General features: G+C 34.9%; 1 protein-coding gene across 3 annotated transcripts in view; it reads left to right on the top strand.

Moving 5' to 3' along the window:
- The window catches only part of Cen (cerebellar degeneration-related protein 2-like), a 70,672-nt gene that overhangs the window by 40,179 nt on the left and 8,128 nt on the right, over positions 1-22,365 (top strand). Inside the window, exon 1 of one of the 3 annotated variants that reach the window (XM_076113194.1) lies at positions 5,314-5,700. The exons of 1 other annotated variant lie outside the window; for it this stretch is intronic. In XM_076113194.1, coding sequence (XP_075969309.1) covers positions 5,622-5,700 — 79 coding nt within the window. In that variant the 5' untranslated portion in view covers positions 5,314-5,621. Of the gene's footprint in view, positions 1-5,313; positions 5,701-19,421; positions 19,688-22,365 lie in introns of those variants that run through there. One more of the 3 variants, XM_076113193.1, reaches the window with a different exon arrangement.

Consider the following 22,365-nt stretch of genomic DNA (forward strand, 5'->3'; position numbering starts at 1 on the left):
TGCTTGGTATTTGTCAAAAGATCTTTAAATGAGTTATGAGTGTCAATTGCCTGTATCATAATATGTGTGTGTCTAATCGGTAAGTCTTGAAGGAGTTTATTAAATTGTCTGTTAGAAAAAGTTGGTCTACTTTACCATTGAAAAATCCAAAACACGGATTTAATAAATGAATACATTCAACGGCACGTAACATACATAACACAACCCATTTCTTCTTGGTTTACCATACATTGGCGCTAAATAAGGCAACAAGTAGTATAATGCATATATGTATTTAATGATAATATATGTAATTACAAATAATGTTTAATAATAACTAACTAAGTTCCTCATATCTTTATTTGTCTTAGCTGGCTACTGGCCTGTCAAGAATACACTCTTGTTATATTGCAATAAAAAAAAACCTCTAATGAATTTGTTTGCAAATCCACTCAATTTCAAAATTCCATAACAACAGAATATAATAACATATAATCACAGGTAACCACTTACTTATTTCACTTAGTTACGATTGCTATCATTCGTGTTGTACACGCGACGATAATTTAGTTTCCCTTGCTTTACACTTTTGCAACCGATTACACTGTACACCGTGCGAATATTAGCTACTTGTATACAACACCATCACCAACATTAACTACGAAGATTTCATCTCGGGACAGAAACTAGATATTGCAATAATATGCAAAGCTTGCATACTCGTTATTTGAACTCGTTTGTAATCTACCCTGCACACTGTTATTAGTATACACTAGCTGACCCGCGCAACTTCGCTTGCGTCATATAAGAGAGAATGGGTCATAATTTTCCCCGTTTTGTAACATTTTTTACTGGTCCTCTGCTCCTATTAGTCGTAGCGTGATGATATATAGCCTTCCTCAATAAATAGGCTATCTAACACTGAAAGAATTTTTCAAATCCGACCAGTAGTTCCTGAGATTAGCGCGATCAAACAAACAAACAAACTCTTCAGCTTTATAATTTTAGTATACATGTGATGTCTTCTCCCAACTTTCCTATATTATACGTAATTACGTAACAGGGTAGGGTATCTAAGTACCGGTACCTAAGTATTGGCTGCTGTTAGACCTGCAATTAGAATAATACGCACAACACGTCATGGTAGTTGGTACCTAGAAGTTAAATCATCTCTTAGGGATGATTGCTCGCCGGGATAGTCTATAGATAACAGTATTTCCAACGCAAATATGTTAGACAATCTCAATTTAAAAAATACTGGCCTTTATTTACACGTCGATAAAGACTAATCGGTATAAGAGAAATAAACGACTACGGTTACCTACAATATAATTTCTCAGTCAATATAATAAACGTTATTTGAAAAAACTGCTGGCATAATGAAGACCTTTATCATATAAACTAGGTCCGTCCTCAACTACCAACATTAAATGTTAATCAAAGAAATTATTAACTTCCACCTGTGTGCATTCAGTATATTGCGATCGTTACTTTGCCAGGCGCTACGCAGCTGCTCTTAATTAATAAACCATCTGCGTATGAGCGGTGATATAAAACATTCAACGGCTTTTTGTATTTCCATGAGAACGGACTATTAATAATTTAGAAGTAGAGGTTCAGTATTCAAGCAACATGTTAAAGGATTATCCTGGAGGTGATCGCATAATCAAGATAAAGTTAATCGCTAAAGGCTAAGGATGAATAAATACCTATTAAGCAGTTGAAGTTTTAACTAGAAATAGTCACTCATGCAACTTAGTTTTAACATTATAGTGCTGCATTTGACTGACCAAGCTAAGCTTGAATGTTTAAGAATCATTTAAAATAACATTGCAAATCAAATTTGGTCGGTATATTAATTCCAAGCTTGATCGGGCTAAAACCATTTTGAATCTAGAACCAAACGACGAAGGCACTATTTCTCAGGTTCAGCGATTGTAGAATCGTGTCCTTTCTGTAATCAAATAAATTAAGAAAGGCTATCTCGGAGTCCGTTAATTACCAATTTTATTAATGTGAACAACTATAGCTTTGTTACCACGGCTGATCAAAGGAGCCTTGTGATGTAAGTCATTAGGTTTAACCATTAATTATTTTAATCGTCGTTTACATGCTCTTGCGCAACGCTTTCGCTGCTCTGCAGTAAAATAATGTAACCATTGTTGTATGTGAATGGACCTTTGTCGTAGGACGCTTCGAATGGTTCTGCACACTTTCGTACTATTAATTTTATTGTCGTATGCTATCAAATTGGTTGCACAACCACCGGTCGAATTTTATTTAGGTTTCTTATTTATTACCAAAGCGTGCTTTGCCGCCGGAAGTTTAATTAGTTTGGTTTCTCACAATTTTCCTGTTGGTAAGATAAAATTAGAGCGAATAGTTAGTAAATAGGTAGCTTGCTAAAATTTTAAAGATAAATTACTTTCACAGCAAATTGATAGTAGACAGTAACTGAAATCTAGTCAAGTGAGTTTTTTACTATCCAAAAAAGAAGACGCTGATGGTTAAAATAAGGAGTAAACAGTTTATTTCTTATTTATTTAGTTATTTGATTTCTTATTTATTAAAACTAGCGTACCTATAAATAATCAATAAACATTACTTCTGAAATTTGATTAGTTATCTTAAAAGAAATCTGTTTATCTGTTAATCTTAGAAGCCAATAATAAGGAATCTTCGTTTAAAAAACAATATATTTACAATCTCATCAGTTCCAATTAGCTCTTTCGGTACGTGGTGGACGGTTCGCCACAGATTGCGACTCGAATTCCATATTATAATACGTATGTATTGATGTGAATGAGATAAGGGAAGTTTGTAAGGATCCTATCAAGTGGCGTTCATTCGTCACTGCCTATCCCTACCGGATATGTATGTAATATATGTATAAACTGATCTAAACGGAGCTTATTTGGCAAAATACGCATGGCGTTCATACTCTAGAATGCAAAATACAATCAGACAGCCTTGCACGCAAGCCAAAAAACTCGAGTCAAATGATACAGCTATTTATCATGGATTAATGAGCCATTCACCCCCATGGCAATAAAAGGGAGAACATTGCGCTCATGGCGGCAGAATAAAGAGCAACAAACAGGCACTATAGAACCTTGGCGCCTTCGTAACTGAAGATGCGAATAAGCATGACAAGCATCACATTACAGAGGAATAATGGGTAAACAGCTTCATAAGTCTGTCTAGCTGTTTTGCTTCTGTTAGTGGATAATATATTCTATTCAGATGTAGACGTTGCGATGCTGATTTTAAAATAGGTTTTGTGTAGCTTAATAAGTACTTGCACAGTTGTTGCAACGAGAGCTTTATCACGTTGAGGAAAGAATACGATCTCAAGTTCAGTCCAAAAAGTATGAAATGTATCTCTCTCACACAATACCCGAATTACTCGGAAATTATAACCCAAAACAAAATTTTGCACTCGATACTTTTAATGTGTCATCAGACCTAATTTTACATAACGACTAAATTTGCGATTCGTAATCTCTATCTTTTATTTCTTTACACATGGAAAGATAAATCAGATAAAGAGATGCCTTCATACTAAGTAAGTAGTTATAACTTTTAAAGCTCTCAAAGTTTCACGCTCTATTTCTCCGCAGATCTCGAGATAACGCTCAAAGTTTCCGTAAGGGTGCGACCGGACCGGAAACTGAACTACTTACTTGTACATAATGCGACATAAGATTATGTAAATAATACCGTGAGACAAAAAGCCTATAACCGACAATTCGTTTCACTAACCGTATAAAGATATACACGATTAATTATGTAATAACGACTATGAAATTTCTTTACTATACAGGAAAAATACTTAACTTTATGGTTAACGTTTTAAGGTGTCTGTAAACAGAAAAAGGTGATTGTCGACTATGAAAATCTCACAGAAATAAGTTTTATCAAGAATAAACTCTTCAAGAAAACTATCGTGTTAAATCTAAAGCAAAAGCATTTTGTTGTCTTTAAGGTGATGAGACCCTGGATCATAGAATAAGTGGCAATTTAAATAGGCATAACAAAACGCACGAATGCTATCACCGCCTTCCATTTAGAGAAACAAGTACACTTAGAATACTAATTGTAAATCATATTTTTAAAGCTTGCATCATTGACAGTTTTCGCGATGACTATCAAATCAACCGGATAGAACGTTGAACTTCGGCCCGTCCCAAAATGATGTCATTATCGTCACATTGATTTGTTATTTTAAGTTTTAACCATGAATTAGTATATCCAACCAGTTTTGTACAATGACACTGCGACCTCGCCTTTATAACGTATTTTTTTATTACTATGTCCTTAAAGATTAATCATCATAATATTATAATTTTCTTTGATTTATAGCATACACCAAATACCGAAGTAGAAAAATATCGGGCTGGGTTTACCGCCGAAAACATATTTATCTGCCTTATTATTACAGAGCAGAATATAAATTACTAATAATATTGTTCTCCAATCCCGGAAGGATCTCATGAAAACCTTTGCCAAGAAATTATATTATTATATCTTCTCCAAACCATTCGCTTTGCATGAACTTAACTTCGGCTAGGCTGGTTTAATGTTTGAGCGCCTGCCAAAAAACTTGGCGCAATATACACTTTCAGAAAACACAACATAAATTTATAAGGCGCTTGTCTTTTAGTTATTTATTTAATAAATCAATATTGCATTAGTTGAAAGGTACTACTATACTATACTATATTTAATCATATTAATTTATGGAATATGGCTTTTGAATAAATAGCATTCAGCCGTCACACTAAGCTGTCAGTTAATAATATTATGAATGATGTTAGGATATCCGGGAAAGTAGAAACTGTAGAACGATATTTTTTATTTGTACCACATAATTTAATATTACAATATATTAATACAAAACCTATAAAACTTAATTACGTGTAACTTGTTTGTATCAAACCCAATCAACAGAAAGTAGTTAATTAAAGTCTAAATTCGTATAAAATATGCGATCGGACTCCGAGATAAGTCTTAACACTCTTCTTTTACCTACTTATGCATTTGATAGCATCCCATTTTTTCTGAATAGTATCCATTGCAAAAATGCACAATAACAAAGGTTGCAGGCCTTGAGCTGTAGAGTACATTCGCGTCGATGCTGCAAACAAATTGCTTAATTATTATCCATTTGAGAGGGGCTATAGCGCGCCGGTCAGTCGCAGCTATGGCGTCCCGCCGTCGCCATAGGCATAGGTTGTCGATAACGACAAATCTCCCTGCTCCCTGTTCACGCATGCGCCCCTCGCTCGCACCCAGCACCACGCATGTGCGACTTTATTACTAGACAACGAGGCAGCGAAGTTGCGACACGCGACTCCTCTTTACGCGACAGTGTCGCATAATTGATTGTCCATTCGATACTGACATTGAACGGCCGATGTACGGCGGCCGACCGGTCGATTACGACCAGTTATTTGCTTACGGCTATCGAGATAAGGCGCTTCCGCGCGACACCAAGCGACGCGACGGTAGACATCCTCGCGATCAGCTGGTGAAATTCGCACTCGCGAACTGAGTATGGCCTCGTACTGTGATAGATATTGTGCACCGGTAGTTTGCGTGATGTAAACAGTGTTCTGTGGGTGATAAGTGCGTTTTCAAACATGGATGTGGCAAAAGACAAGCCTGGTGTGGAAGAGTTCGACGACGATGACATGACTACTCGGCGCTGCATGTTAGACGGTGAGTCAATCGATACTCGCCAACATTTTGCGTCATACATTTTGCAATATTAGATCGCAAAACTGCATCTTATCAATGCAGAAAAAATGCAATAGGGCCCAAGTGAGAACAAAATCCCTGCATCTATGAAGATGTGACGTCGCGTCGATTGAAGAAAATGCTATTGATTTTCCCCACGGACACATTAGAAGCGACGCTTGTTTACTTATTTAATTCTAACAACTGTGCCGTGTTTGTTCAATACCATGGTACGCAATAATAACATTTAACTGTTCTACTGAGATCTACAAGGATGCCTTATTGACCGTCCAAGTGGATAGATAAATATTGCATTGAAAAACTATTACGAAAAACTTTTCAGTACCTACTATGTTACGAAACTTAGATTCTTATCTATTTAATTCTGGGCTTATTAATTATCTTATGAAAATATTAACTTATCTAATAAATATAACATGATAAATTACCCAAATATAGTGTAAATAGGCTAGTAACTATTTGATAACACGGATAACATGTGCTTGAATGTCATTTGTATTTCAACAGCTTACAAAACGAAACTTCGAGGTCAAGGCGTTACATTAAACAGCCACTCGATGTAAAAATTAGGGCAAAACTGCCACTGAGTCACGTGACTGAGGCACATAACAAGTCGTGGTTTTGAAACGTGGTCAAGCCTGCGGTGTACTGCAGAAAACCTGTATCAGCATAAGCGCTTGAAATTGACTAGAAATCATTCAAAAGATTCTGTTCAATTGATTTATAAGGATGAAGCATGGACCACGTTTGTTTGTCAGCCTATTGTCCCATAAATTCCGGTGCGGCGACCTCGTTTTAAAACGAAAACTGGTAACTGGTGACTCATTCTTAAGGAAGCTAACGAAATGACATTGAAAACTGGAGTTGTCAGTGGCAGGACGAGGCGAGCACCCGTTTTGGCAAAACTTTTGCATTGTGGTGCGAGCAGAGGGCGTTGACCGGCTCCCCTCGCTTGTTTAACTTTTATAGGGTTTTAAAATCGATATCTTTATAGGGTTTTAAACCAATTTGAACAACCCTTTAATAAAGGTACACTTTTTACATTTTGAAATTAAGGTCTGACTTTGTAATCGATCACGCTTTTAGGGCTGCATAAATTATGGCGCCACCGCACCGGTATTAAAAAACATCCTCATTGTATTTTGAATTATAAACAACAATATTTTAGTCTTGAAGAGTTAAAATAAAATATTTTGGTTCATAACAAACAATATTGCTGGACCCAGTTTGAAGGAGTTTCATATAAACTTTACTCTGTATGCTGTTTGCATATAAATGATTCATGATCAAATAACATTCCATTAAAAATAACGTTTGTATAGTGTGACTCATGAAAGGTGCAATAAAAGGTATAATATAGCACCTAATACCGGACGGTGCACAAAATATGTACACGAGGTTCACATTCCCAAAGTTTCACGTTACTTTTGCGGTTTATATTGCTTGTACTTGGACAAATAATGCAATACTTGATATGTAATATTCTCATAATACCAATTCTTGTAAAATAATTGCGTTCGAAATTGAATCGATTTATAAAAGCTTGGTAGTCGACTCGTTTTCATTCACAAATATAGAAAACAGATGCAATATAATGTACACTTCCATGGTCTCTAAAACCCTATAAATCTTCAAAGTTACTAGATGTTTCATCTCTTCAGTTTTAAAAACGTAATTTCCAGACGAATCTACCTTATAATTAGAAACTTATCCGTTTTCTTACAAAGTTTCATGATACGGGTTCACTTTTGAAGTTGCTCCAAGTTCGTGCTATTTAAATGTCAGATTAAGTATATCTAAAAATAGAATTCTATTTTTTTATATTTATTTAGGTTTAAAAGTTTCTAAGTTTATTGAACATCATTCAAATTATAATGATTTATTATTCAGACCCGAGTTAAATGCTGAACTTTCTATGAAGCAACTTTCTACGTCTGGTTCGTCTCATGTTATCATGTTTAGGCTCGCAAAAACTTGTGGCCTTATTAGATTGAAATCAACAAGTTCTATTTACAGAGTAACGACCAATTTAAAAGTCAACTTGGTATGACCCTTGCTCGTACTCATATCTCGAAGAATGCCACTGAAATAATTGTACTTATTTTAATGTATAAACAGTAAAAATGTATGTGATTCTCAGATAACTAAGCGCAGGAACTTTATTGCGAATCAAAAGTGGTTTCATGTTAGGTCGCATGTTAAGAGGATCATTTTAAGTTCATATCTTACTTCAACACAGGTAAGAAAAAATATTAAACACAATTTAATTTGGAATTTTGTGCTTTACTAAACTCTGCATGATTGTTAGGTACCTGAAAAACCTGCATCATCTTGACCATATACGGCAGATCAATAAAAAAAGTATTTCTCTGAACCAAGCCTTGGAATGTTCATCGATCGAAAAGAAACAATTTCCTGTGAGCCTTTTGTATGTAAAATATTATGTTTTTAAGACAATTGTGCATTCTACAAGCTTCTTGTACTGAGAGCTAATTATAGATTTAAATAAAGTTTCCGTTTTCTGTACATGGCGTCACGATGTACCCTTGAACCACCTGGCGTTCATTTGAAGCCTCAACCGGTTTTTTAAAATCATTCTGGTAAAATTGAAAACGCCTGAGTCGCTGCAACATTAAGACGTTTTTGTTGATGATACGTGATGTATGTGCTTCCTTGTGTGGGCTGTTTGGTACGTTGCTTACTGTATGGTGACGAGGCACAATCAAGTATAGTTCTTCTACCTTAAAGATTATCTGAGAAAAACTGGTTTCTGGCGGAAACATCGGAGGATTTTTAAAACTGTACCAAAGTGCAAATTCAAGAGTTACGTTCAAATGTTAAGATGTAACTTAATACGTAAGTATTAGCAACATATATAAAGATATTCTAATTAAATAGCTTTGTTCAAAGCTAGATACTATCCAGCAACTCGAAACTTGGAAGAATAATCAGACATTTCGAATCAAAATTCGCATATTATTCTACATTACAAGGTGATTTAGTCGCTTAGTTTACTAGAATCGAGAACTTCCTGTTGACATTGTTCGTCACAAAAAGGTAGTAAAATAAAGTGATTAATAGTTAATAATGTTATGACAGTTATTTTACTATTAACTTTTATTTACGTCAACTGTATTTTTTGCCTGGTTTAATACACTAATGTTTCATTAACATGAGAAACGGAGCAACGATTTCCACGTAGAAGCTTCAAAGCTTAATAATACGTCATTTACGAATAGGTTACAATAGGATTTACTACCTCGGGTTAAGTGTCAGTTAGATTAACAAATGGATTATTGGCAAAAAGCTAAACATTTACTTTATCATCCATTCAATAGTCTATCCGTAACTAGTAAATTCTGACCTGAGTAACAAGTGTAACAATTTCGTCAAGATAGAATCGTAATGAACCGAAAGAAGATAGAGGCTCCAGCAACATTTTTAGATGCATTTTTGAGTTTGGAGGAGATTAAATTGACACTAGATCGGATGGATAATAACTTATTTTTCCTACTGAGACTTGGCTCTCGATAACTGATTGTCATTCATTCAAATAGTTCCACTTATCAACAAGTGTAGGTACTGCATAAATTATCTACACTTGTCTCAAGTACACAGTCCACTGGCCACTTATAGCTAATTAAGTAATTATCGTGAACGGATTCTACCTATTCATGTCGTAATTATAGATAGATGCCCCCTATCTTCTTGACAATGTAGGTAAAGTCAAAACAAAGATAAGTTATCAAAACATTTTGTAGAAGGGTCAAGCGATAAAATATCTGTATTAGTAAAAAACTATTAATTATTCGTTACGGTTTTCAATTCTCATAATTATCTTATATATAATAAAAAATCTGAGATGTACAATTATTCCCATAATATCGAATATATGCGAAATATATTTTTTACATATCTTAATTAGTTATTAATCTGAGCGTGAATTTACGGGCCGTTAGTTAATTCATAAAGAAAAACCAAGTATGGAAGATAATTAAGCTGCCTAATCCTCAATTATGAAAGAAACGATGCTCTCCAGGGTATCACTTTGGGACATATTTCATGTTTATATTTGTGCTAAATAGTTATGGTGAATTACCAGCTCCGATGAGACATGTAACAAAAAATATACTATGAAATAGAATATTATGCAAATTATTTATGTCGGATAGTGTTACAAAATATATTTTGCATAAAGCTATAACAATCCTATTATATTCAAAACGAGTTATTGATAATCAAAAATGTTATAGCAAATATAAATTATGGAGCCGGTTCAAAATTGATATTATTTTTATCTAAACACCTCAGCAGTGATTCATAACGTCTGTATAGCGGTATTTCTATGAATGAGAGGGTCATGACCACTTTATGACAGGATTTTAAGATATTCATTAGAAGCTTTTTATTTGAATAGACATGTCAGAATACTTTACTTAGTCATTCACGTCATATCTTTCTTTCAATCAGCTTTACGTGTAGGTAGAGAAGATGTAGGATTTTTTGACAATACTTCTGAATGTAGCTCTATTTCATCTTAAATAATGGTAGAGTCTCTAAAGATAATCTGTACACTAGTATGTCATCTATAGTCATAAAACAACTGCTTGAAATTTCAGGTTCTTAGTTATTATGTACTACTGTATACCCATAAAACTAGCCCAGGAATAGTAATGGTAAACATATCCAAATTGGAGTTCAATCATATAAATCAGAAGAAAGACTAACTATGAAAATTCATTTTCGTAAGTACCAATTGAATACACAAAAGATACTTATAACAGAATGATAAAAAGCGACGGTGACTTAATAAACCTTCAGACCTATTAACTGAACAATCTCGATAATATTAATTCTGGCTGCATCGTCGCCTACGAGCGTTTAATCATACATTTCCCCTGCACTCCCACGACAGGCGTGATGAAATATTACACGAGTGTGGTCTCGTTCATTGTATTTAATGAACTATAATTTCACATACCACGTGGCCTATTTCGTTAATCAGGATGCTAGGGACAGGGATATCATTACTAATCGTTGACAGGGCTTCAACGGAATCATTCTTGGTAGGGCATTCTTTCAGGCAATGGTCATTTGCATAATTCTATCTAGTTTTTAATATTACCGTACAGAATCTTCATTAATTTGATGATAGATAAGCAGTCGTCAAGAATTCATGACAGATAGTCGATGACAAAATATATCAATGATTGCTATCAAGTAATTCGCGCGACGCCATCTTGCTGATCATCGTTTGCACTTAAGTTGCTAATCGCTACTTACCTACTACCGGTCATATTATCCATTGGCATTTACTTATACACGAGATTCTAGAACAACAATCTTAATTGTCACGAATCGTTAAACAATATTAATTACTTATTTAAAATTTTAATTCGAAAATACGGTGCTATAATTAGCTCACTGCTTTATAGACTGATACAATTGTTTTAGAATATTATTAAAGTTACACAGTAGAGTGATTCTCTACCACTATCATCTATCGACAACCGGCTATTCACCAGCGCCTCTAGCGGCGTCCCAGAACTATTTTTTTAAATATCAAATTCTTGATACTCAAAAATCCCGCCACCGATGTTGCTACGGTTCTGCTGGTTATATAAATCATAGAATATTTTAAAACATGATCTAATATAACCTTACACACTGTAATTACATCACACGACGTAGTAAATATGAACGCCATATGCGTGAAATCCATTCCAATCGACTATGCAAAGAATGTAAACAATGGCTACTAAGCGTTAGACAGTATTCAATACGGTTTTTATAGCTACTCAGATTTCTTATTCGATATTGGCGCCATTCTGAGAAAATCAATCTGTCTTGTATCATAATATTATTAACGAGTATCTGGATAGGCGATCTTTATCTTAATTAAGGTGCATAGAACATAGCTGCAAAAAAAATTTTAACTGAGTTTATATCAGAACATTTCGAAGACATAAATTAATAAATTTAACTCACTAATGTCCCACTACTGGGCATGGGTCGCCTCCTGTAATGAGGGAGGGGTTGTTTCGGCTGTAAGTCCGTTTCGAATATACATTTTCAAAATTATGTTACAAACATTCGTTTTGTCCGTCTTTTTCTCACTTAATCCTCTTAGTTTAATGGTTTTGCTAAACAGGACTTATTTATTGGATTGACAGTAGTTCCACTTTAAATGCCTACGTGAAAATATGGTTGACATACTTCAAACTTCACAGAATCAATTGAAATGTCCGCAACATGTTCTAAGTAATCAGTCGACTCTCGTAACACCACACGACTTGAAATAAACAAGCGCTTAATGTATGGACATGCGTGTTAGTGTTGCAAGTCAGTTTTGTTTGAACAGTTACTTCACACGATATAATCTCGAGACGAAATGAATCCAGTTTCGATTTGTTCATCGTAATGTATGCAATAATGTCAACGATAAGCCGACATTTGCGAAAATTTTAAATAGAATGATAAATCTAGAACACTAGTCAAAAGTCTTTGTTCTGTTGTATTTATATCAGATATTCAAATTGATTAATGCATAGTGTTGTAATATGAATAATAAATGAATATACCTGCTCTGTTATGACGGATACATACCGATCTTGTCACTATGCAATGATTGTGTTATACCCCCGTTACATACTTCGTAGAGTGCTTTATTTATAAAGTGAAGTAAGTATAAATAATCGTCTAGTTTGAAATCCCAACTCGGGCCAAATCAAAAGAAAATCTCGAACAGAGTGCTAAGCGTAGAAAGGTCACCATAATCCGCAGTGCGACAAGAATTCTACTTGACTAGACGTCAAAGGCGAAAGAGAAAATGTTAATTTATAATACATAAACTCAATAACTCATTTTAAATTACATTTAAAAAAATATTTTTTATTGAAAACATAACAATTAAACTGACCTAGGCTTAAACTTAGCTAGCAGTAACTCAACCAAAGGTTAACGGAAAACGGTTTAAAATATAGTTACAGTTGGTTATAATACAGCATTATTTATGCCTTGTTTCCTAGGCAATATATTTGGACAAGGTAAACGTATGTGATATATTGATATTATACATTGCCGTCATAATATAAATCATAGAAGGTACCTATTTCGAAACAAAGCAAGGATCCACGTATTTAATGTGCGGAAAACCACCCGGTTAATTCAATTATTCATCGATATTTCTTTGTAATATTTAAAACAGTTACCTACCTATTAAATCCAAAATTGGTAAGTGTTTATGATGTGCGTCATAATAAAAAGACAGTAAAACCTATAGAGGTCAAGTCAATGACTCACTTGGCATTACAATACGGTGCCTTTGCCTGACTTTTGTCTCGTCGTCTCGTCATTTCGTCATCATTACGTAGCTATCATTGCGCATGCGTGCATACCGTATAATTCCCGCCATCTATCACCACTGCCTTGTCTGTGGTCTTAATTTATAAGTATTTTTTAAACATGTCCAAACTGACGTTGGTAAATGCTTTCAGGGTCGTGCACATAATATTTATAATGCGCAGTGTACATAAAAATTAAAATGCATTACGTTTATCGAATGTCAAATAAGGTGAAAACCTAGACAAATAAATGCAAATCTAAAATGAAATATATTTTATTCGACAGGTACAAAAAAACTCATTAATATTCATCCAAAAAAAACATCTCTCACTCAAATCATACAAAAAATACAAGTATTAAAATATCAACAACATTAGTTGCAATAAAAAATATGTTATGCTTTAGAAACGAAGTGCTCGAATTTGAACTAATAAAATATCTGAGATTAAAAATATTTTCGCGAACCATTCGCAAAGGCAGAACAGAACAGTCTACTTTCTAAAACAAATTGATTCTACTTTCAACAAATTGCGTCGGGGCCAGCAGCCTGCTATGGGAACGATGCGCATGCGCTGACATTTCGTGGCAACAGTGCCCTTCCTGCATCTTACAGTCGGGAGCACTTTCTCCTAGCCACAAACTGCTACAAATTATTTTACGTAACACTATATAGGTCACGAAGTACTCACAATATAAATATTTGTTCGACTTTGTATTTGAACCTAAAATAGTTTGTTTACCCGATGAAAATGTAAGTATGTTTTGCAACTGTGAAACAACATGTAACATTAACAACGTCAAAATTACACTGAAACGGCTTTCAATAGTGACAATGTGGATTTCAGGGAAAATATATTGATGGAGATTGAAAGGTTACAATAAAAAGTGCCAATATACCTACATATCACATTATTTCCAGGCATACTATAATATTATATCTCTTCTAATAAGGAAAACAAATAAAGAACAGATTGATAAAGATATTTTAGGGACGTTAAAGGCGAACGATATTAAAATGCCCTTAGAGACTTAACCAATCCTAAAGAGGCAATAATGTAAAGAGACCTAAAGTGGAAACTTTAATATTATTTTACTTTCTTCAATTTGGAATAACCAAAAAGCCGACGAAGTGAGTGCACTTTTCATAAAGCTTACGCAATAAGCGGAATGGAATAAAACCGTTTCATAAACACCTCGTAATTGTAACGTTTATAGCGCCGCGGTGCACTGAAGATATACGAATTCCTTCGGTTATTGCCAACCATTGGGCAACAGAAAGTCATTGATAAATGCTAGCATAGTTATTATTTTACGCGTAAAATTCTTAGTATTAATGAAGCAATCATACGTTAATTAGGAAAGTAAATTGTGGGAGCTCTTGCTGCGGTACTGTCACAATTAGTAAATTTATTATGAACTGTTATTTGAAATATACATGCTTGCCTGCGTGCTGAGTTGCTAACTACCTAATTAGCATGTTATTTTCTTTTTATTATTACAGAACGACTAACGTAAGAGGGTGAGTGAACTCTATTCGACCTTCGTATAATTTTGTTATCAAATTCACGCTACTCGTATTACCCACTGTCATTTTAGTATACTTACTAATTATAGTATTTTTTGAACTTGCCAATCTTTACAAAAGTAACTTATTAAAAGTAAGCGATGATGTGGTTAGTCGTCCTTTGGGGATTCTAGCGCACAGGGAGGACAGGCATAAGGTAATTTAAATCTTTACCTTTAACATTGAACGAACGAAAATAAACAATCGTTTTCACTGCTTTGAAAGAATGAAGATGAAGATATACAAGGAGTGTCAACATCAATAGAATCTCACAAAAGAAAAACAACGCACGCGTTGAATTCTTTACCAAACAAATAAAATGTAATACATGAACTAAAGATTTTGTTTCAATAAACCTACATTTTATACAAAAAGTGTTTGACAGTGCTACGAAACAGAGCAATTGTACTAATTTCACAACGCTTCACTGATTATAGCCCCTGAACACTGATACGTGTATTGAGCAAAATATTTTGTAACTCATTTATGTAACTGTGGTAACATTTGGATTCTACGGAAGATTCGCAGCCTCTTGTGAATAACGTTACACTGCAGTTTGCTATTAGGGTTGCTGTATAAAGACCCGAACAACATTTAACTACAGGGCAAAAGGATTTTCTCCTTGAAAAATTGTCTCTTGCGAGATCAATACTTGCCTAAGCTTAACATAAATCCTAATACATATAAGAATAAAGCAAAACTACTGCATAATATGTATAACTGCTAAATGTTCGCTAGGTTAAAATAACCATAAGTCAGTCTGAATTCAATACAAAAGTCGTAAATGATATTTCAACGAGACCTAATACTTTATGCGCATTAAACATGAAACCTTCGTGAGCCGTGACTGTTAAAAATCGACTATCAACCCTAAAAGTAACGAGATGTGGCTGACAATTATCTAACAATTTTATGCTATAAGTTCGACTAACCCAAAAATTTACGATTTTTCACGTTCCTGTGAATTAGCATTGTGAATTGATTGTAATGTTGGCAATCTGGGCGGTGCCGTTGCCGCGGATAAGTATAAAAAAATACTTAGATACCTATGATTCGACATGAAAAAGTTACAAAAAAATTCAAGGTTTATCTCTGACCCTTGTCGTTTCTCATATAGAAATAAAATTATACTCGTATTAAAAATATTGATAAATCATTCAATTAATCTCCTGCTTGTAAGACGTAATAAAAGTTTGAATAAAGTCGATATTGAAAACTCTGACATCATCCTTAATCTCCACAATCCATTATTAATTTATGCATATTATTATTATCAAATCACGTGCAATAACATGATGAATACACACATACAGTGACAAAAACTTTACACTATACATAATACAGATTAACGTCAAGAAAATGGCGTCAATTTCCTTTTAACTTCAGACAATCATCTAGAGGAATTTCAAATAATATTAATTTATATTAGCTTAGTAATTATAGTTGTTTATTTATTATTCGATACGGTTGACCTGCAACAAAACCTATCCCTATCTAGCGATAGATGATAAAACTGGCCGCTAATATACAAGCTAATAGCAGAGACGCGCACATTACAACTAAACCTTAGCAATTAGTGTCTTAGTGATGAATGATGATGTTTAATCGCCCTATTTTAATGTACAGCATATCATCAGCCTCCATAATATCTAACGTTTATCATGTTTGAAATAAAAAGCTTGCTTGAACACTGAACGGTGGCTAACGAGCGCGTAATGACTATCTGGCTAGAAACTGTGGGGTCTAATCAATTTTAAACGCACGAACAAGCCACAAAGAGTTAGCAATCTTTACCTATCAGTACCTACTTACATAGAAAGGCTTCTGCATAATAATCAATCATATTCGTATTTTAGCTTTTCCTTTTCTTGATGTAACAAATTGTATGTCTTTGAGAATTCTGAAACTCACTTATATTAATCAACTTGGGCGTCTCTTATTTCTGAGTACCTAACTCTATGCTATATTGCAATGCACTGAGAGATACGCGTTATAATTTAAAGATCCTTAAGAACATGACTCAAAAGATCACTAACATGCATACACCATTCAGGAGTTAAGAAGGAGCGCAAGATACGGAGTCTAAATTGATTCTTATGAAAATATATGTATGGTTTGTGACTGACTTCATTTTCCTCATGAAAATGTAAATAATATGTACGTGTTTGTTTCCTATGTACCCTTCAGGAACACAAAGCGTAATAAGGCATAACATCACGGTCTGCAGTATCGATGGCTCATTGAAATTCTGTCGCTACATTGAACAATAATGGCGTACTTTGTCCCTCAGTAGCTAACTAGTTGGCTACAAAACGCGATGTCATTATCATTATGCTATTATTAGGTTTATCAGAAACACGATTTACTCGTTCTACCGCATCTAAGTAATAAGTACTTACGTACTTACTTACTTGAACTGATAGACACTTTGTTGAGAGAACTACTCAGCTTCTATAAATAAGAACAAATTTACTTCCTCCAATTATTATTTCAGCTAAACTTGAGTCGGGAACCCAAAGATAACCAAATTTGTGTTCGAGTTAGACCACTAAGATGACCGAATTCATGAAATAAATAGTTTAAGTCTGTCAAGTTTTCTTCCAGATAGTAAAATACAGAAATAACTTTTGCAAATGACATCAATACTACACCATTTACTTACATTTTCAATGCAAAGTTAACTTGTGACCGCAAGTAGGCAACAACTAATAATGTCATAGAAGTAAATGGATACGACTTGTCACGACATCTGAGCATTGCTGCATTAGTATGATGACCTATTCGCGACACGATTGATATTTGATACACTCTCGATTTCTACTCATTCCCATGGAAGTATGGAAGCAATACTTTCGACCGTTTCTCAATCGCCAGCTTAGTTTACTAGCGTGACTATGCAAACGCTTCTGGTGGTAGATAATTGAGATAAATTGCTTGTTGTGTCAACGCACCCAAACACTCGTGTTAAACCGACACGGACGTTGGGTAACTGTTGTTTTGAGAATAATTCATGAGATGTATTCACTCATCGCGAACTGTAGAATACTTCACAGACTTCATACATTCATTGTTACGTTTGCAGTTGTAATGCTAAGTTCACACGATACATTTAAGGGACAATGCTTCTGAATAACAAATCTTCGTACAAATAACGGACGGAGATTCTCCATATTCATGCGCACGCGCTGATTGCACCAGCTTATTTTAGTCGCCAGAACTCTATGCTCGCAGTTGTATTTCTGCTTAAGGCAATGTCGAGGTTTTTGAGGTTTAAACATAAATATAGGCACTCGAATTTCATCATCTTCTTGTCTTATATCTTTTCTTCATTAAGTAACAAAAAGCATGACAAATTTTGAGATTTTTTGCGTGACTTCAATATCTTTTCTATATTTTTTGTTTGAGTTAAACCGCAACTAATTGGACCTTGAAACCTAAGATTTCCACCGTTCAAAGGCACGTGCATTGGTATTTAATGTGAGGTTAAAGATCAAAACTGTGCATGCGCATGACACATGACGCATGTCTGTTGATCCGAACAATTTGCCGAGATGAAATGCGATTCAATCTACACTCTATAACTCGCTGTCAATTCAACATCAACACAACTATAAACAAACATACCGACGAGATTTAAACTTTGAATGTCTACATTTTAAATCACCGTAGCTTGTCTAGGAACTATTAATTACAGTATTTTGGTATGCACTTTCTATTTTACGTCTATATCACCCGGCAAAACAATTTTAGCTGACCCACGGCAACTGATGACCCTGTGAATGTATGTAAAGCAATCACAGACATATAATAAACTCAACACAATCATTATTTATTGACCGACTCTTGAATTAGTAAGTGTTGATAACAAACGGGACTCGATATCTTTAAATAAACCGATCATAAAGATAGTACTGTGGATTTTAAACACCCGGATCTACGGTTAACTAACTAGAACAAATTAATGTTACCGATTCAGTTCACTTATTTGTTGCTTTAAAAGATGTTTTTACGGAAATTGTTCCTTAAGCGGTGTCTGGTTTCCCTGTGGTGTTTTATTTAAATGTGCTTGTAAAGCGATAAGTTACTTGTAAGTAACAAGATATTAGTGTGCCGTGGGATTATGACCAATTGCGTAACGAAATGTTCTATTTATTCGATACGACAAGCGACTGCTGCGTGGTTTCGGTCTAGTGGCTGCACTGAATCAGCGCGAGCGTCGATCAACCACGCGTAATGCACCTGCTATAACATCTGCTGTCACTACTCGTTACTTCCATCATATATTTTGTATGCTCGCTTGAATGTTAACAACGGGACTGTTATATTAAACGTCAAGTTTGACTGACAGATCACACCGTTTTATCGAGTTTTCCCCATAACTGCAGCGACAGATTAACATGAAGTGCCGCTATTATGATAGATGACAATCAGTAATGACGTTAACGAAAATTAAACATACTAAAGCATTGTGCACAGAGAGCAAACACTTTCTAGCGCATCGGTCTTTGGATGTACAATGTACATTTCCATACCGATATCCTCGTTGATAGATTGCCGGTGGCACACCGCACATAGCCACATACCGTACCCGAGTACTTTCTCCGCAGATTAGTTTTGCCTTTTTGTTCAATTATGAATTACGTCGGCTGTACGACAACATTTGTTAATTTCTTCTTCTGGGCGAGTAATCGAAAGAAATGAGATTGAAATTAGATTGGGGCTGACGGGCGATGGCGCGCGGTAATTGCACGGTGGTGCGCCAGCCGCGGCGGCCTCGCCTCAGTCCGTTCTGCGCCGTCGCTCCGGCCGCGTCTCTTAACACTTCGACCAACGAACATAACAATGAATTAACAAAAATATGGCCGCAAGCGCGGACACGTAACGAACGCCTTCGTGAGTGACCTTACGTCGACAGTGGGTGGAAAATGAGCGAGGAACAGGAACAGTGCGACTCGTTCAACTCGTGGGAGCTAAACGGCTTGAACTCCTTGGACCTATGGGACTACACGGTCGAGCTGGAGTGCCTGCAAGGAACCGAAGGTTAGTTTCGCAAGGCTGTGTGAGCGGCAGCGGCAATGCCGTCGCCCTAGACGTTGCGCTCGCCAAACAATTCGCAACGCACAGAACAAAACTAAATAGAATCTGAAGCATGGAATTGTTTGAATAACGTCTATTACGATAGCGTTTACGGTACCGCTTTCTATAGGTACTCTCCTTTCTAGTTAAGAATAAGATTATCTTCGACGATCAAAGTCATGGTTTATTTTCAAAAGGATATTTATTGTCACGAGCGGAGAACGGGGAAAGTGTATTGTTATTAAAGGGAGTTTCTAATATAATGTGTCATTGATACAATCAATTAAGTTATTGTCCGTCTGCAGATATGATTTAAACCACTATAAAATATCCGACGTGCACTGATTCTTCGAATTGGTTCAGTTGGTTTCGTTGCATGCTTGAGATATCAGGGATTCCGATGCGCTAACACCAAAGAGCACGTACATCACAATGGCAAAGTAACGGTATTTCAGTATCGTAAAAGAAAAGCCGCATGCGTTGAACATTTTGTTAGTATTGCAGTAATATTTGCACTCGAGGACACTTCTGTCTCAAACAACAGGCGCAAGGTTAAAGTAATTAAACACTATTATTAAATAGTATTACTACTATTTACGCAGTTCTTTTAAATATCTACTTAATTAGTGCAGCAACTTTTTAGTTTCAACTTGTTCGATGACTCAATGCAACGATAACGATATTTGTTATCTTGACAACTTTCCTTCGACCCAAATCAGCGATCAAATTACTTTGTTAATGATACCGATATCAATCTGACGTTTAAACTAATTTAATTTTAAGTTTACATGGAATTTTGATAAATTGCTGTTCGGTTTTAGCTACAATATGTCAAAGAATGAATTCGTTAAGATAAGAAATAAAATATAGGTAACGCCTTCATGCTTGTATTAAGCTATTTATCAAGGTACTCTAAAGAATCGTCGTTTAGGTGTTATATTTACGTAAATTATGCAGATTGCATGCAGCTACTAACACCTATTCAACACATATTAGAAACCAATACCTCATTACGAACAAAAACTACCAGCTCCATGTAATTACCTACAATTTTTTCCCGACTTGTCAATCTTTCTTGACAATCACATCTATACATTTACATACATCTACATAAGCATTGTTACTTTCTGGAATAATATGAAAAATAACAAATAAGCTACTAATTACATTACAAACTCATTTTATAATTATGTATTGTCATTATATGTATAGAAATACGCAATCACGAACATGTTTTAGCTCGATGTAACAATGTATTATTTTTGACGTTCTGTGAACGCGAATGGAACGCAAAAAGTTAATCGTTTTTTCAGTGACGGCACTGAATAGACAATTTATATTTAAGAGAAATTATTTAACAGAAGAAAATAGGATTCTGCGAAATAAGTTATTGTTTATATCCATAATAAATAGATACGACGACACGTGTATAGATTTTTCATATATGAAGAACACGGAGCATTTTTCTTGCTCTTTAAAAAGTTTACACAATCGATAGATCAGTGAAAATCTCTACTAGATGCAGTGCTCTCTATTTCAGGGACAAAACGAGGCTTAAGTCAACTAAAGTTTGCATAACAGCTTCTAGGCTAGGCTGCCTAATAACGGCAATTAATAAAACCTTGACAAAACTAGTAAATAGACCAAGTTTTTCAACACTGCGCACTCGTGCGGGGTGTAGCGTTCTTTTTTATAAAGTAACTTTTGTCTAAATTGAATGCAATATCTGTAACAGTCATTAGTTAATCTGTGGCAATATAGTTTTGGCTCAAGGCTATCTAAGCTAGTAACTATAGACTATAGGGTTTACGGGGACAGGGCAGACTGATATTCTGCATTGGCGTAGACTCAACATTTTACATAATTTTATTATTTCACTTCAATATTTTCACAATTTATTCCACAGTTACCGCATTCACCAGAAGATAAAAAGGACAAACGACAAAAAAATACGATCGTAATTGTAAAAAAGGTTATTAACCTGCCTAGCCTATTGTAGACCCTAGACACGCAAATGAGAATGTTTAACGACTCTTATTTAAAGTAGCACGACACTTTCAGCTCTCTATTATCATACAACAAAATGAAAGACAAATTGGAAGCCATTTGTATTGCTGAATAAATGAATTGCACATGTTCTGCAATGTATTTAGTAACGTAAATAAAATGCTTACACGGTTACAGCATAACCGTGAAAAAAATACATGACATCAACTCATTGTTTTTCCTTATACAGTTTTGTTTTCGCAATTCGGCAAGTGATTTCAATACAATAATAGTTTACTTCAAACGCCTAATAAATTGAATGATGTCATATATTTCCCATGGCACGTTAAACAGACATAAGTGCTATAGAAAAACGAACAAAGCTTAAATTACTAGCAGTTACAAGTCAATTTTTGAGTATGATGAGTGTCATGACAGACTAAAGAACTCTTTATAGTAGGAATTTATGTAAACTGTAGTATCACCATTTATAATACACAAAGGGGAAGAAAATCTACAGATTTTGAAATTCCCAGAGATAAGCGGTTCGTCAGGCACTATCACGTAGTATGTTCGTGTATCCTCCCTTTATGTTAGAAGACCACTTATGCATTGTTCTTTTACTGCAGAGTGAAGAAGAAAAAGTCTTAAGGACC

This window comes from Anticarsia gemmatalis, chromosome 4 (assembly GCF_050436995.1).
Source record: "Anticarsia gemmatalis isolate Benzon Research Colony breed Stoneville strain chromosome 4, ilAntGemm2 primary, whole genome shotgun sequence".
Classification (NCBI taxonomy): Eukaryota; Metazoa; Arthropoda; class Insecta; order Lepidoptera; family Erebidae; genus Anticarsia; species Anticarsia gemmatalis.